Here is a 14,778-nt window from a genome sequence, read left to right on the forward strand (position 1 = left end):
ACCACTTCTAGTCTTTTCGATCCCTAACCCGCACAAACCCGAACTAACCCTTATAGCCTTTTTGAATCAATATAAACTAATGACCTACAACAAGGAGCACCGAGAGTTTATCCTTAGGTGTATTTCACAAAAGACGAGGCTGTACTACCTATCAGAACACATACGAATGAACACCCTTTATTGGATGCTCAACTCTCTTAAGATCCTTGACGAGGTGGTCCTGATTGAAGAACTCTCTGAGGGGGTGCGTAAGTTTGTTTGCCGCTGCCAGAACAAAGACGGAGGCTTTGGAGGAAACAGAGGCTACCCCACAACGGCCATAACCACCCTCTCTGCCATACAAATACTCTATCTTTTGAAAGGTAACCGTGAGACCTACACCAAGTACTACCAGAAAGAAGATGCTCCATCGCCTGAGTCTCCCAAAGACAAAAGGGCGGGGGAGTTTACCATTCACGACCACCTTAAGGAAATACTTGAAGAACCTCTCCACAGCGGCATAAACCTAGATGAGTCCAGTTCGGGCTCAGGTTCGGGTTCTGACACCGATACTGGCACTGGCACCGATACTGATACTGGCACTGGCACTGATACTGACAAAAGCACCGACCAAGCTAGTCCCAAAAAGGAAAAGGAGCTAGCTCCTAACTTTGTTCTTTGTAACGCCTTTTTAGAGACAATCATTGTTGATGGAAAGCTTCAAGGCTACGCCTACAAAGAGCTGGACATTAGAACCATCTGCTGCTATGTCGCATCTAAGACTCTTTTATCGATGCTAGCTGGGAGCAATGAACAGGACATCTTTGTCATTGTCCCCCCAGTGAAGGCTATTCTCCTAGCTTACATTGGCAGTTGCCTGAACGTTGATGGAGGTTTTGGTGTAGAACCTGAATGTGAGTCGCACTCTGCCCATGTTTTTTGCGCCGTTTCGGCACTTTTCCTACTTGGTGAAATGGCTTTTCTTGACCCTGAGAAGTCTGGCTCCTTCCTGGCCTGGCAGCAGAAGCCTACCGGCGGCCTTAGCGGCCGCATCGATCGAGAGGAAGACATCTGCCACAGCTTCTGGGGGTACTCTTCACTGATGATGCTGGAAAAGGAGCATTACATCGACAAAGAAAAGCTAAAGGCATACATTGTCTCGTGCGAGTCAAAAAACGGTGGATTCTCTGATCGGCCCGATCAGCCACCAAATCTTTTGCACACTTTTCTCTCACTGATTGCCCTTAAAATGATTGAAGAAAAAGCTATCATTATCTCTTTCCCCCCCCTTGCTCTTTGTCTTTGCGACTAGGCCCAGCAACGCCCAAGGAGAGAAGAACGTCCAAAAACACTTCCTCTGCACCTTCCAGAGAGTGTCTCCCATCTACTATAAAGACTTTCTTCATCCCGGTGATTGATTCAAGATGCGTGCGAAGTGTTTCGGGCTCCACCCGAAGATATTCGTCTTTTCTGCTGATAACAGAGTACATCTCTCTCTCGTGTGGGTTCAGTCCTCTGGTACACCCCCCAATACTAACCCAGTCCTCCCTCCCGCCCCTCTGAAAGAGATCAAGAAACCTTTCGGCGGTGATTGGCTGGTGGTTATGGGTGAATGGAAGCACCCCTTTCGAGGCCTTAGCTGCCTCTAACTGGGCGTGCAGCATGGGGTTGGTGGACTCCTCATACTCTCGGTCACTGACGGGACCTTGGAGGATGATGGTTTCTTTTGAGTTAGCTTGGCGCTGGATGTACTCCATCAGTACCTGGCACCCTGTTGAGTGCCCAATCATGAACACTTTCTCAAACGACGAGGTGTCACAGAGCCTGTTCACTCTTTCAAGGTCACTTACATCATCCTCTATGGTGTACAGCCCATAGTGAGGCATTGACCGGAACTTAGCAGTAATAACTACTAGGTTGTGGGCATACCCAAATTGCATAAGCGGCTGGACGTAAGGAATGGTAAAGAGGCCATCCCCCAGGCCCCCCACCACGACAATGGCTACTTTGGATCTATTGGTGGTTTTGGCGCAAATAACACCGCCCTCCTCTAAAACCTCGCAAGTTTCTTTCATTCTTTTTATGGGGTACTTCTGTAAAACATGCCAAGCATCTATCAAGTACAAGAGCCCTTCAGGCTGGATTGACCACGTGAAAGGAGCTAAGCACCGGAAGAAAGCGTATGCCATCAAGAACGGAGAGACTTTATCACTTGATGCCCTCTTGGAACAACCCGGCATAAGAGAGGCCCTCACGCCAGACGAGCTCTCTGCACTCCGCCGCGCCCCAACCCACGCCTCCTCCCGCGAGTTCAAAGCCTACATCGATGCCCTCCTCTACCCCGAACCACCCCAGGCCCAGACCAACAGACAGTAACTGGCAAAATGGTTTATGTTTATTCAGTGCTGCACTACTTGCTGCGACTACTTGCTGCCGGCTAGTGCTTGACTATCTTGCCGTGAAGACTTGTTAGGTACTCTTGGTACTTGGGGTACCCTCCCATTTGGTCCTCAACCATATACCCAATGAAGTCTGCATCCTGGTGTCCTTGGATCATTTGGAAGACTTTCATGGGGGCGCCATAGATCTCTCTGAGCCTGGAAATGGCTTCAGTAACGACCTCACTGCTCATCATTTCGTCCATGAAGTCAACAGCGCCGCGCCCAAACCAAAGCACCACCTTAGACCCCGTATCAAGTAAGTAGCTGTCTTCCTCGCACAAGTGGCGCATGGTCAGCCTCTCGCCTGCAAGCTCTTCAACATCTGAGACGGTGAAGAGCGCTGAAATCCTGATAAGCCGGGGGTAGAACATCCTAAAGGTCCTCTCAACGGACAGAGGCATAATCTCCCCAGCCATCTCCGTTCGGCAGGCCAGGCTTAGCTGGATCTTTGGGTACTTGAGCACGCTTTGCAGCAGCACGGGCAAGAGCTTGAGGGGGTCTGGGAGCACCAGCTGGGTTAGTGAGGTGTCTTTGGCACAGGCTCTTTTGTAGAGCACCAAAGAAGTTACCAGAGCCCGCTCAGCCTTCCTGATGTTCTCAAGCATATTTACAGGCTCTGAGCAGATGTACTTGCAGAGACCACAGAACATGGCGTCAAATGAAAGGCCGATAAAGATCTGCTGGATCAGCCGGCTCGCCTTCAGCCGCAAGTTAATCACCCTGGTGCGGTAGTCCCCGGCAAGATCGACGTACTCCACAATGCACTGAACAAAAACAGGAACACCCTCCTTCAAAAACTCATCAACTGAAAAACTTGCTGAAAAAGCCGTTGAAGAAGACATTTCAGGGAAAAAGACGTTAGAAATATTTTCAAAACTTCCATTGCTGTAAATACTCCTTCTCTTCAGCCCATTACTTCCCACTACACGCACGCTGCACCTGAAGTAACTATTCTTCATGATGGCGTCGGAAAGAGATGCCTGGATGCCTTCCCTCTGAACACTTCCCCCGGTGCCGTATGAAAGCATTGTGACGTTTTCTAGCTCGTTCTTCTCGCTGGTAAAAATATGAACGCTAAGCCCACAGTCAATCACCGTCTGAAGGATCGTTTGTCCCGAAGAGAGCGTGTACCTTCCACTTCCCAGCCAAAGAAGCAGCTTGCCCCCGCCCGTGTAAGACACCAGTTGCATTGCAGCCACCAAACCAGCAAACATATCGGTCTGCCCTGTCGAAAGGTTTTCAATGATCCCAACCAGCTCATCAACCCTTTCTTCTGTCAGGTTCTCTGTGTCTATGAATAGAGGGGAGCATATCCCCTGAACAGACTCCTGGGAACCTTCTCCCTTGCTCTCCACATTCTCAAGGACGCTGATTGAGAAGCCTATTTCGCTATCTGAGATAACACAGGGACTCTCGCCAAAGATTACCACTGAAAACCGCTTGTAGAACAAAGAGAAGTTCCTTGATTTAAGGATGTCCTTCATCCCATCGATGTACGCAGCATACCCCGGAGAACCTTTTGAAGTGACTGACATGTCAAGCCCAAAAACCAGACACGGCTCCTTCCACTTCCGGCACGAAGGCAGAAGAACGGAGCTGGTTCGGGGCAGACTCTCCCCCGAATACCAGGTGCGCTGGCTCAGGGCCTGCTTCCCATCAACGATGTAATCAACCGTATGCGAGCTAAAAGAGGGAGAGTCCGTCATTATGTCGTTAACAAAGCCGCAAAGACTGCACTTAAACCTGTCAACGGGAAGGGAAGAATCGGGCACGGGAAAAGAGCCGCACCCCTTGCACCGAACTAAATCCTTCAGCCGGTACTCAGGCACTGGAACTAGCTCATTGAAGGGCTGGAAAGTAACTAGCATTGGCAGCCCAACTAGCTCAAACAAGTCTTCGTCTGCAGGAACTATGTACATGCTGGAACGTACCAGGTCGTGGTGCGAGCTTAGCGGGTCGGCGTCTTTTTCGTGGGTGGTTGAAAATGGAGGGGTCACTGTTTTTATGCCTTCTTTTGCCTTGGCTTTGTCCCCCTCGATAACGAGAGGCACTGAAGGAAGCTTGTCAAAAATATCCTTCTCTTTGGCATCTACCTTGGTGGTTTTTGTCGCGAGTGGAGGCGCTATGCCTGGAGTGTTTGTCTTTCTGTCTCTGTGGATGTCTTGGTCCTGTGGATGAGAGAACATACTCCTAAAATTAAATCTAAATAAAAGAGAAAAGGACATTAAAAATAAACAGAAAAATTACGAGGATGAAGTATACGGTGGTCAAGATGCAAAAACCAATACACGCATACACAAACAGAGTGTACATCTCAGGAGAATACCAGGACACCTTTTGTGCCATCAATGGGTATGTTTTTAGAGTTGAAAAGGACGAGTCCCTAAACACGGGAACACTAGCCCTTTCACAGATTCAGAGGGACCTTATCAGGGCTGAGGAAGGGAGCGTTATTGAGGTAGTGACTATGAGCATTTCCTCGCGTTCAGTTATTTCAAAAGTGGCTATCTCCCTCTCAATAAAAACGAAGAAGGGAGAGCATCCACGGCTAAGCAAAGACACCATTGAGAAAGCTTTTCTCAGCAAGATAGAAGGGATACCCCTAACCCGCGGGCAGCAGATATGCCTGATAATTGGCACGGAAGACATGCCCGACGACCCAGGCGCAAAAAGAGCGTTGCTCTTTATCTGTACCATTGAGGAGATAGAAACGGTCGACAAAGCCATCATTGGGGTGGTGCGGCCAAACACAGAGCTAGAGATAGGAGCGCACCCAGGGATTTCGCTGGTTGGTGCAGGCTCAGAGCTAAAAATCAGCTCAGAGTTCAACTCGCAGGAGCTAGAGATAGGCGGATTGGAGAAAGAGTTTGGAGAAATGTTTAGGCGGGCCTTCCTCCAAAGAACCTACCCCCCAGAGTTCATCCAAAAAATGGGCATCACCCACATCAAAGGTATCATGCTCTATGGGCCCCCAGGCACTGGAAAAACGCTAATTGCCCGAAAAATGTCCACACGGCTTAACACCGCCCCCCCAAAAATTGTTAACGGCCCTGAAATCCTTAACAAGTATGTTGGACAGAGCGAAGAAAACATAAGAAAGCTGTTTGAGGATGCAGAGAACGATTACAAAAAGTACGGAGATGCCAGCCCACTGCACGTAATCATATTTGACGAGATAGATGCCATTTGCAAAAGTAGAGGATCTTCTAACGGTGTTGGTGATCAGGTAGTCAATCAGCTTTTGTCAAAGCTGGACGGTGTTGAGTGTTTGAACAATATTCTGGTGATTGGAATGACTAACCGGCTCGACCTAATCGATGATGCGCTTCTCCGGCCTGGGAGGTTTGAGATCCACATTGAGATAGCCCTCCCGGACGAGCACGGGCGCCTGGAAATACTCCAGATCCACACCAACAAGATGGAAAAGAACTGTTTCCTTGGGGCAGACGTTGAGATGCCCGTGTTAGCAAGCAAATCAAAAAACTTCACAGGTGCAGAGATAACAGCTTTGGTAAAAAGTGCAGCCTCCTTTGCTTTGGAAAGATCGCAGCGAACAAAGGAAGAGGTGGTTATTGGCATGAAAGACTTTGAGCAGGCTCTGGAAGAGACCGTTCCTGCATTTGGAGTGAGCAAATCACTCCGCCTCCCAGAACCCCTCTACCACTACCCCTCCGCCAAGAAGGCCATTGCCGAGGGAGAGAAGATGGTTCAGCGCCTCAAGAACAAAGAGAATGGAAAGCTTTCTCAAACGCTTTCGCTCATGCTCTCAGGACACCCGGGCGTTGGAAAGACAACGATTGCCGAGATTGTTGCGAAGCACTCAGAGATACCTTTCATCCGGGTTATCTCGCCAAGGGACCTGGTTGGTAAGGAAGAGCACGAAAAAGTCATCTACATCAAGAAAACCTTTAAGGATGCCTATCGGAGCTCTGAGTCCATTGTTGTTCTTGACGATATAGAAGGGCTAATGGACTACGTTGCCATTGGCCCCAGGTTCTCCAATTCTGTTCTTCAGGCGATAAAGATATTTGCAAAAAACCAAGCAAAGTACCGCGTCTTGGTGATTGGCACCACCGCCGATGCGTCGCTCATGGAAGAGTCTGGCATTCTAAGGTCTTTTGACGAGCATGTCACTGTTTCCCCCATCTCTAAAGAAGATAAGGCCTGGTTTAGCTCGCAAACCTCCATTGCCTGCAACATCAACCAAACGATCCGAGAAATCATCCAATAAACCTATTATACACAAGGGCAGTACCATACACAAGGGCAGTGCTTGTTTTCTTTCCGGGCTTTCAAGACCAGTATGGTCCGCGTTTGGGCCTATCTGTATCTGTGGACATGTTAGAATATTTATTGGTTCGGGTTTCGGGGTTTCGGGGTTTCATAGTGGTTGACCAAAACCCAGACTTGGCCGGTGAGACTGCCACAAGAAGCTTATCTGATGAAAAATCAGTACACGAATGAAAAGGCGGGGGGGTTTGCTTATCTATCTACTGGTTTTTAGTTAGGCGTTACACTCACACCATCGAGGATCAGCTTTCCCTCCTCCTGGAGCTCGGTCAGTGCGAATCTTAGACCCTTCTCTGTAAGACGGGTGTTCTGGGTGAGTCTTTCGAGCAGGATGGGAATGGTTGTTCCTTTACCAAGCAGTTTGAGGATCTCTTCTTTGAGCGTTTCTTCCATCTGAAGAGACGCGGTTGTCTTTCCCGTGTGGATAAGCTCCATGTCAATGCGCCCGGTGACTGGATCAATGGCGTAAATGTGGAGAGAGTCCTTGATCAGGCGAATGGCTTCTTCTACGTCCTGGACCTCCACCGTTTGGGCCAGCCGCATTCTTGCGTGGGCCTCGCTCAGTCTGATGATGCTTTCAAGCTGCCGCGTGGTGGCCGTAACACTCTTTCCGTGCCCTAGCTGCCTGAGCTCCTGGTACCCCCTCGAAACCCTTTCTGAGGCGTCTTGGGTAAGCTTTGGGATAATTCTTCTTCCCTCCTTGATGTACTGCTTGAGAATGGATCGCTCAATGGGCGGGATGGCTGTTTCGGCGTCTCCCGTGTAGAGCCTGATAATGTGGTCGCTTATTTGCCTGTCTCTTTTGGTTTCTATCTTGTCAAGAAGGAGACAGACAATGTCGAATCGGCTGAGCAGGGTGGGGGGTATGTCCAGGTTCTCAACAATGTTCTTTTTCGGGTTGTACGAGCTGTTGATCGGGTTGCAAGCTGCCAGGATGGAGCACCTGGCATTGAGCGTTGTGATGATGCCGGCCTTGGCTACGCTGACTGTTTGCTGCTCCATTGCCTCGTGGAGAACACTCCTGGTCTGTTCTCCCATTTTATCAAACTCATCGATGCAGCAAATGCCCCCGTCGCTGATAACCAGCGCGCCTGACTCCAAGATATGCTGCCCACTGTCGCTGTCTCTTGAGACGCTGGCTGTTAGCCCGACGGCACTTGACCCCTTCCCGCAGGTATAGACTCCCCTGTCTGTGAGGCGGTGCACCCCCAGAAGCAGCTGGCTCTTCGCCACCCCGGGGTCCCCTGCAAGCAGAACGTTAATGTCTCCTCTAAAACGGGCCCCGTTAAGGGTTTTGGTCACTCCCCCAAACAGCTGCAGCAAAAGACCTTTTTTTACATCAAGCATCCCATAAATAGAGGGCGCAAGCGACTCTGCAAGCATTTCGTAGATGTCTGGCTGCACCCTTAGCTGCTCTATCTGCTCCAGAACCACAAAAGCGTCCTCAACTGGCTCCTCGGTGTGCGAGATCTTGGCAAAGCTGATCATTTCAATGTAGGTCTTGAATGAGCTCTTGATCGTTCGGTGGATGTAGTTCAGCTTGATGGGCACCGCCCTGTATATCCCAGATATCTTAACCCTGTCCCCCGGAATAAACGCGTCCACCCCGGTGTTTTCCGCTATGATGGTGATTGTGCTTGGGACCAGCCCGTCTTTGGTAGACCCTGGCATTTCCTGGACCTTGATGATCTGTTTGTCTTGAAACTTGCAAAGCGTGCTCTCCATCTCCATTGAAAACTTCTCCCCGCAGGCACAGTCCACCGGCTCTGCTATTACATCTCGAACCACCTCTGCCTTGAGCGTGTGCGAACACTTGGTGCAGACGTACGTGGCCGTAAGAATGTCTGGGATAATGCCACTGGTTTTGGTCACCATCCCCTGGATTTCCACGGTTGTGTCAATATCTATCGGCGCAAGACCCTTTATCTCCCTCTTCTTTCCTATGTTTACCAGAAGAATCTGGATGCTTGTCTGTGCCTGGGGATACTTCTCTAGGTACAAGTCCATAATGCCTATTTCCAGCAATGGAAGAATTTCGACTGGATAGAGCTCTATCTCTTTGAGAAGTTTCTGGTACTTTTCCTTGTTCATGTGGCTGCAGTCGATTCTTAGCACCGGGCTTTCGACCTCGTGTATTTCATCTATCTTCTCGATGTAAAGCTTTCTGCTCTCGTGGTACGCCGTTTCTTCGGTGGTGTATGTCCGAATAAAGTCTTTGAACAACTCAATTGTCTCCTGAATGTTGATAGTCGTTCCCCACACAACCCTTACATTTTCCAGAGTACAAATCGAGCCCTTGTGAATCTCTGACCCCAGTTCATCTGCCTCGTGTGTGTCCGTGTGGTACGACGCGTGGTTCTGGCCTAGACTAACGTTTAGCTGGCTTGCGTCTTCAAACGAGAAGGCTAATGAGTTCTGCGAGTGCATACTGCTCTCTCCGTCTCTTTCTACCATTGGTGTAAATTTTAAAATTCTACAAGTTCAAATACAGGTACGCTTTCAGGATGGTTTATTCATAGCAGAATTTATTCATAGCAGAAATGGCTTTAAAAAAAGAAGAGACAGAAAGCAGAAAAAAACAAGAATTGCACCGATCCACCGTTTTATCAGAAGTGTTCGTTTTTTACGCTCTAAAAGCTCTTCCAGTTCTAAAAGATTGTTGGCAGAGTGGTCGTACGACACCCCTGTCTCATACGCAGATCGTTCGAGCCCTTCGCTCTGTAGAGTTACCACGGACTCAATAAAGCTGGCGGTGGTTGCCATTCTTTCCAGGCGCCCAGCTACCTCTGCAACGTTCTCTGTGCGAGCATCACTAGCGGCTGCCTCGGTGGCAGGCATGGAAGCGTCTTCGAGGATGCCTCTAAGCTCGTTGCCTATTTGCAGCACCTCGTGATCTAAAGCCAATGGCAGTGTTTCGGGGTTTGTTCGGGCTACAATCGTGGTGGGCTCCGAATTGGTAAGGTTTTCGGGGTTTTCAGGGTTTTCGGGGTTTGCGGGCTGGGAATCGGTCAATGCGAATGTAGAGAGCTCTTCGGGCTTGTTTAACACATTTGTGTGCCCTGCGGGCCCCACCTCGGAAGCGAGACAGTCTTTTAGGCAGATGAAGCATTTGTGCCTGTTGTCTTCTGCCTGCTGAGATATGGCAGCGAATTGGTCGACAAGCCTCTTAAACTCTGCCTGGTCCTCTGTTGATATTCCCTCGTGGAGGCAGATGATGCTTTTGTTTGTGCAGATAAGACCTGAGGAATAGTCTACCATTTGCTGCCTTTTCTTCCAGCACGGGTTCTTGGCCCGCCGCATAATTCGCAAGGCATCTTTCAGGGCACATTTGTTGCTGTGAAAGACTATTTCCATGTTTTCTTGCCCCAGTCGGGGTATATATCCATGTTTTATCCCGTTACCATGGTTTGTGTGAGATAGGCGTCCAGGTGGCTGGATATATGGACAGGTCTGGCCTAGCCCAAATACACCCATCCGCAGACGAACACATCCGCAAACGAACACATCCGCAGACAACGACAACCACAGACGATCATTTGCAATTTTTTCATGGCAGCAAGTCTAATGGGCGTCAGCACCGGAGAAAGACTTAAAAACGCGCTCGAAAGGTACAAGGCCACCAAAAACGCCCAGACCACAACAGAGATACAGAGTGAGATGTTTGCAAAGATTAGAACCTTTGCCCACTCGTCAAACGAACACATGATAGAGGTGGTGCAAGTGTTTAACAGCTTCAAGAGCACAGCTGCTGAAATACTCGCCTCAAACGAGTACGCCACACTCCCTGAAAGCATATTTACCATACTAGGCAGCGTGTCTTTCCAGTCAGCACAGCTACTGCACTATGCAACCCAAACCCTGGAGGCAATAGATGAGGAAGTGGCCCGAACAGCAGACAGTGAGAAAGTAGCAACACTGCTGCTTAGCAAGCTAAAGATAGCTACAGCCGTTAAAGATGAAGAAAGATTTAGAGAAGTTGAGAAAGAAACGATATATATGCTTAAAGACCTTTTAAAGATAGACTGGTCCTTTGTAGGGAAGCCTGGAATAATGTATCAGGGCCAAACAGAAGCCGTGCCCATTATATCCTGCAAAGTAGACACATTCTTTGCCCCGATCCCTGCACCCGTATCAGCACTTGACTCCCTGGAAAAAGACCTGAAAAGCGGGGACAGGTACTTTATCTTTCCGCAGGAGGAAAGAGAGATACACAACTTAACCAACCACCAGCTCAAACTTCTTCTTCTCAGCGCAAAACACCTTCTTCTTGACACATCGCCAACTGCCCAAAACCAGCAAAACATACTCCAGTATGTAGCAGCTATCTGTAAGACCGTGCTAGCAGAGAACAACGAGTGTTTTACCGCCGAGGCTCTTCTGGTCTATGCGCAAACACTGCACGACAGGCCGCTTGCAGCCCTCGCTCTGATTGAGCACGCTGTAGACCAGACTTCCGAGCTGTCCACGCCCAGGGAGAGAGAGCTTCTTTTTGCCAGCGCAATGGTTCGGATGGGGGCCCACGTTGTTGCCATTCCCATTTTTGAGACGCACGGGGAAATAGACCAACTGATCCAGTCTATGTGTCTGGTCCAGAGAAAGAAGGAGGTCATTCCCCTACTGGAAGCCCGAATTAAAGAAACCCGAGAGAAGCTAGACGTCCAGAAACTAGCCAGTGAGGCCTCTGCACTCTTTAGCACTGCCGCAAGCACGCCCACCACCACAGCAGCTACGTTCCTCCAAATTGAGCTAGCTAGACTGCTCCACACGCTTGGAGAGGTGCAAAAGTGCACAGACACTCTAAAAGAGGCCTTTATGCTGCTCAAAACCCCAAAGTACGCCAAAACACTATCTACCCACCTCATCCTCCAGGGAAAAGCAGCCGAGGCAGCTGTTATTCTCAAAGACTACTACTTTGAGGTCGAGGACCGCGACAGTCTTCTTCTTCTGGCGCTTTCGCACATCCAGACCCAGCAGTACTCCGAGGCAGAAAAAATACTTAGACTCTCGCTAAAGCTTAACAGCGGGGACGAAAAGACCGAAACGGCCTTCCACGCCGTTCTGATCCAGCAGGAAAAGATTGAAGAACTTCTTCAAATTCTTCTGGGAAAAATAACGGCCTACTCCAGAAACTTCACCCAAGAGTGCACACATTTATTCACCTACTCCTTCTCATTTGCCTACTACGAATACACAGCCAAGGCTATTGTTCATATCTACACCAAAACCAAAAAACTGCCAACTCCGTGGATTGAAAAGCTTCTTTTGGCTGCCAAAACAGACGCCAAGGCCAAAGAAGCGCTTCTGGACGCGCTCTCGCAAATGAAAACACTTGATACCATCCCAACAATCAAGCTTCTTCTCACAGACACCCTCCCAACCACCAGCACCACCATCCACTATGCCGCAAGAAAAAGACTCATTGAAGATGCCATCAAGCACAAAGACTACAACCAAGGGTACAGCAACCTAGAAGCTATGAAGACACTTGCAGGAGACGTCTATGAACAAGACTTCCAAGACACACTGCATGCCTTCTTTACCACCTTCCAGAGCTAACCCCAAGCCCAAGTCCAAGTCCAAACCTAACCCCATGCATAGTCCTTGAATAAACCAGCACCACACTAAACCTTCTCGCTCTCGACCATACCCGGATCTCGACCATACCCGAACCTGAACCTTATTTGATTGTTAATTTTGATTTGTTTATTTCGTATCCCGAATGTTTGACTTGTTTATTTCGTATCCCGAATGCTGCGCTGCGCTACTTTACGCTGCACACCTACTTCTTAAGACCTGCCTCAATGTAGCTGAACACCTTGGCGGTGAACAGAGAAGGCTTTGATAGGGGATAGCCGCACTCAAGCAGAGATGTTTCAAAGATGAGCCTCAGACCGGTGGCAAAGCCTTCGTCATCGCCTGATGTAAGCTTTTCCTTAAGATCTACCACAATGGAGTGGCTGGGGTTAATCACAAAAGTCTTCTTGTTCATAAACCCACCCGAGAGCATTGGGTTGTTCTGTCCTCCTGGCTGGGACTTAATAATTGCTAGCATAGCTGGGGAGTAGGCGTACTTTCCACTGGCTACAGTACATGGGGCGTTTTTAAGGGTTGCTGAGACAGAAACTTTCTCAACGTCCTCTCCAAGTACTTCCTTGGCCTTGGTCAGGAAGGTGGCGAATTCAGCCTGGGCCTCTTCCATGCTGGCCTGTCCTGGGAGGGTAACTCCCTCACTGGTAATTCTCTGGAGCTCAATGTCCTTGTACTTACCCAGGCTCTGAACAACAAACTCGTCGATGTTGTCGTCCATGTAAATGACTTCATAGTCCTGGTACCCGTCCAAGTATGGGGAGCTCTTAAGCTCTTCAAGGTTGTTGTTTCCCGTGATGATCAGGATCTGGTTCTGGTCCTGCTTCATGTTCTTGATGTAGTCGTCAAGGGAGATGTAGGCGCCGTTGCTCTTGGTGGTTTGGAACCTGAGCAGGGAGGCGAGTTTCTTTGGGGTTTCGCCTGTTTCGTGGTAGATGCCAAGCTTAAGGCTGCTGCCAAAGTTCTTGTAGAACTTCTGGTACTCCTCCTGGTTTTTGCTGATGTCAATGACCATGTCAATGACTTTCTTGACCAGCACCCTCTTGATTAGGTTCATGACGTTCTTTCCCTGGAGAATCTCTCGGGAGACGTTCATGGGGAGGTCTTTGGAGCCGATGACTCCGCGAACGAAGGACATCCACTCGGGCACGGCCTCTGACAAGTCGCTGGTAACAAGAACGTTTTGGACGTAGAGCTTGATGTTGTCGGCCTTGGTCTTCTTCTCAAACATGTTGAAAGGTGGTCTGCTTGGGACAAAGAGAAGAACCTGCATCTCTACGTCACCTTCAATGTGCGAGTGGCTTACTGCAAAGTGCTTCTCCCAGTCGTTGGTGAAGGTTTTGTAGAAGGTTTCGTACTCTTCCTCTGAAATCTTGCTTTCTCTGGGGTTCCTGGCCCAAAGAGGCTTTTGCGAGTTGAGGTGTTTGTCTTCTTCCTCGGTGTAGGTTTCTTCTTCCTCCTCTTTCATCTCCTCCTCTACTGCATCTGACTCCTCCTTTACTTCGGTTGCTTCGTCTTCTTTCTTAGCCACCTTTCTGGTCTTGGTGGTAAGGGTGTGCAGATAGATGGGGTGCTCAATGAATGCTGAGTGCACCTTCACTAGGTCCTCTAGCTTCTTGTCCTCAAGGTACTCCTGGCACTTTTCTGAGATGTGGAGGATAACTGAGGTGCCAATGGGGGCGTCTGAGTGGTAGGGGGCAATAACAAACCCGCCTGGGCCCCGGCTGCTCCAGATGTGGACGCTGTCCTCCTGTCTTTTGGAGATAACGTCGACCTGGTCGGCAACAAGGAAGGCTGAGTAGAACCCAAGACCAAACTGTCCAATGAGTGCGCCCATGTCTTTGTCTTCCGACTCTGAGAGCTTCTTTTTGAACTCTTTGGTTCCGCTGGTGGCAATGCTTCCAAGATAGTTGATCATGTCTGCCTTGCTCATTCCAATTCCGTTGTCAGTGATTGTAATTGTCTTCTGCTCCTTGCTGGGAACAATCTTAATGGTAAGCTCCTCGTCAATGGTTTCTCCCTGCGAGTTGGCTAGCCTCTTTCTTTTGTCGTTGGCGTCTGAGGCGTTTGAGACAAGCTCTCTCAGAAAGTAGTCTTTGCTTGAGTAGACCGAGTTGATAAGAATGCTTAGCAAGCTATCTACCTGGGCGTCAAAGTGGTGGGCTTCTTCCTCAGCCTCGTGCACGACGCTGGAGTCGAACTGAACCTTGGTGTTGGTGTTGTCGAGGGGTTGCTCTTTTTTTACTTCTTCCATAACCTTTTGTATTTCAAAGTCGGGTATGTCTGTTCTTTCGTTGATATTTTCTGCCATAAAATTTTAGCAAAAAAAACAAATTTATGCTTTGGCTTTTCCAGACTTTTCTAAAACCTATCGAGATATATCAAAATATCGTCACATCAAAACATCAAAATATCGAAACATCGAAACATCGAAACGCTGCCAATCTGGCTGAGATCAGAAATGGCTATTTACGTTGCCACA

General features: G+C 49.0%; 9 protein-coding genes across 9 annotated transcripts; 4 read left to right on the forward strand and 5 right to left on the reverse strand.

The window, feature by feature from the left end:
• Positions 1-79: 79 nt before the first annotated feature.
• Positions 80-1,291, forward strand: NEDG_00756 (geranylgeranyl transferase type-2 subunit beta; the record flags this gene model as incomplete). The annotated part of the gene is made up of 1 exon (XM_067688174.1): positions 80-1,291. The coding sequence occupies one exon, from the start codon at positions 80-82 to the stop codon at positions 1,289-1,291; it is 1,212 nt and encodes a 403-aa protein (XP_067544271.1).
• Positions 1,251-2,054, reverse strand: NEDG_00757 (uncharacterized protein; the record flags this gene model as incomplete). The annotated part of the gene is made up of 1 exon (XM_067688175.1): positions 1,251-2,054. One exon carries the CDS (start codon positions 2,052-2,054, stop codon positions 1,251-1,253), a length of 804 nt encoding a protein of 267 aa, XP_067544272.1.
• Positions 2,055-2,061: 7 nt separating this feature from the next.
• NEDG_00758 (uncharacterized protein) lies at positions 2,062-2,355 on the forward strand (the record flags this gene model as incomplete). Its single annotated transcript, XM_067688176.1, has 1 exon — positions 2,062-2,355. The coding sequence occupies one exon, from the start codon at positions 2,062-2,064 to the stop codon at positions 2,353-2,355; it is 294 nt and encodes a 97-aa protein (XP_067544273.1).
• A 61-nt stretch (positions 2,356-2,416) lies between these two features.
• NEDG_00759 (protein transport protein SEC24) lies at positions 2,417-4,606 on the reverse strand (the record flags this gene model as incomplete). Its single annotated transcript, XM_067688177.1, has 1 exon — positions 2,417-4,606. One exon carries the CDS (start codon positions 4,604-4,606, stop codon positions 2,417-2,419), a length of 2,190 nt encoding a protein of 729 aa, XP_067544274.1.
• Positions 4,607-4,671: 65 nt separating this feature from the next.
• On the forward strand, positions 4,672-6,651 carry NEDG_00760 (vesicle-fusing ATPase; the record flags this gene model as incomplete). The annotated part of the gene is made up of 1 exon (XM_067688178.1): positions 4,672-6,651. The coding sequence occupies one exon, from the start codon at positions 4,672-4,674 to the stop codon at positions 6,649-6,651; it is 1,980 nt and encodes a 659-aa protein (XP_067544275.1).
• A 269-nt stretch (positions 6,652-6,920) lies between these two features.
• NEDG_00761 (DNA replication licensing factor MCM4) lies at positions 6,921-9,164 on the reverse strand (the record flags this gene model as incomplete). The annotated part of the gene is made up of 1 exon (XM_067688179.1): positions 6,921-9,164. One exon carries the CDS (start codon positions 9,162-9,164, stop codon positions 6,921-6,923), a length of 2,244 nt encoding a protein of 747 aa, XP_067544276.1.
• Positions 9,165-9,239: 75 nt separating this feature from the next.
• Positions 9,240-10,064, reverse strand: NEDG_00762 (uncharacterized protein; the record flags this gene model as incomplete). Its single annotated transcript, XM_067688180.1, has 1 exon — positions 9,240-10,064. The coding sequence occupies one exon, from the start codon at positions 10,062-10,064 to the stop codon at positions 9,240-9,242; it is 825 nt and encodes a 274-aa protein (XP_067544277.1).
• A 195-nt stretch (positions 10,065-10,259) lies between these two features.
• NEDG_00763 (uncharacterized protein) lies at positions 10,260-12,266 on the forward strand (the record flags this gene model as incomplete). Its single annotated transcript, XM_067688181.1, has 1 exon — positions 10,260-12,266. The coding sequence occupies one exon, from the start codon at positions 10,260-10,262 to the stop codon at positions 12,264-12,266; it is 2,007 nt and encodes a 668-aa protein (XP_067544278.1).
• A 223-nt stretch (positions 12,267-12,489) lies between these two features.
• Positions 12,490-14,607, reverse strand: NEDG_00764 (molecular chaperone HtpG; the record flags this gene model as incomplete). The annotated part of the gene is made up of 1 exon (XM_067688182.1): positions 12,490-14,607. The coding sequence occupies one exon, from the start codon at positions 14,605-14,607 to the stop codon at positions 12,490-12,492; it is 2,118 nt and encodes a 705-aa protein (XP_067544279.1).
• Positions 14,608-14,778: the final 171 nt, after the last annotated feature.

The sequence above is a fragment of the Nematocida displodere genome, assembly GCF_001642395.1.
Source record: "Nematocida displodere strain JUm2807 chromosome Unknown 2, whole genome shotgun sequence".
Lineage (NCBI taxonomy): Eukaryota > Fungi > Microsporidia > Nematocida > Nematocida displodere.